The sequence below is a fragment of the Penaeus monodon genome, chromosome 25 (assembly GCF_015228065.2).
Source record: "Penaeus monodon isolate SGIC_2016 chromosome 25, NSTDA_Pmon_1, whole genome shotgun sequence".
Lineage (NCBI taxonomy): Eukaryota > Metazoa > Arthropoda > Malacostraca > Decapoda > Penaeidae > Penaeus > Penaeus monodon.
This window is the reverse complement of record NC_051410.1, coordinates 32,264,286-32,264,615: the sequence shown is the minus strand read 5'-3', so window position 1 is coordinate 32,264,615 and position 330 is coordinate 32,264,286. Positions and strand designations below refer to the sequence as shown.

Below are 330 nucleotides of genomic sequence, written 5' to 3'. Positions count from 1 at the left end.
CACCCAATCTAAAGATGAAATCCCATTTTTTCCATAGGGACCTTTATAACCACCTCCTGCGTTAGTATAAAGCCGGACCCCAGGATACACACGGGTGATCCAAGTGGCAGCTGGAAGCCCGGAGTTGGGTTTGGCTGACGGGTTTCGTGGGGACCAGCAGCAAGTACATCATGCACCACGGACGGACTACGCTCTTCGCACCCCGTGAGCGACGCCATCCCCAGCCCGGCCTTTATCTATGATGTGTTCGATGAGATCCCGTACAATAAAGGTTAGTTTGGGGTCAAGAGGGAAACGTGGTGATTGGTTTTGGATCGTATGTCGTCTGCC

At 52.7% G+C, this 330-nt stretch overlaps 1 protein-coding gene across 1 annotated transcript in view; it reads left to right on the top strand.

Annotated features, from left to right (window-relative positions):
• LOC119589365 (aminopeptidase N-like) overlaps positions 1-330 on the top strand; it is a gene marked incomplete in the record, with an annotated part of 23,348 nt that overhangs the window by 17,378 nt on the left and 5,640 nt on the right. The window contains 2 exon segments of the mRNA XM_037937983.1: positions 84-178; positions 181-282. Coding sequence (XP_037793911.1) covers positions 84-178; positions 181-282 — 197 coding nt within the window.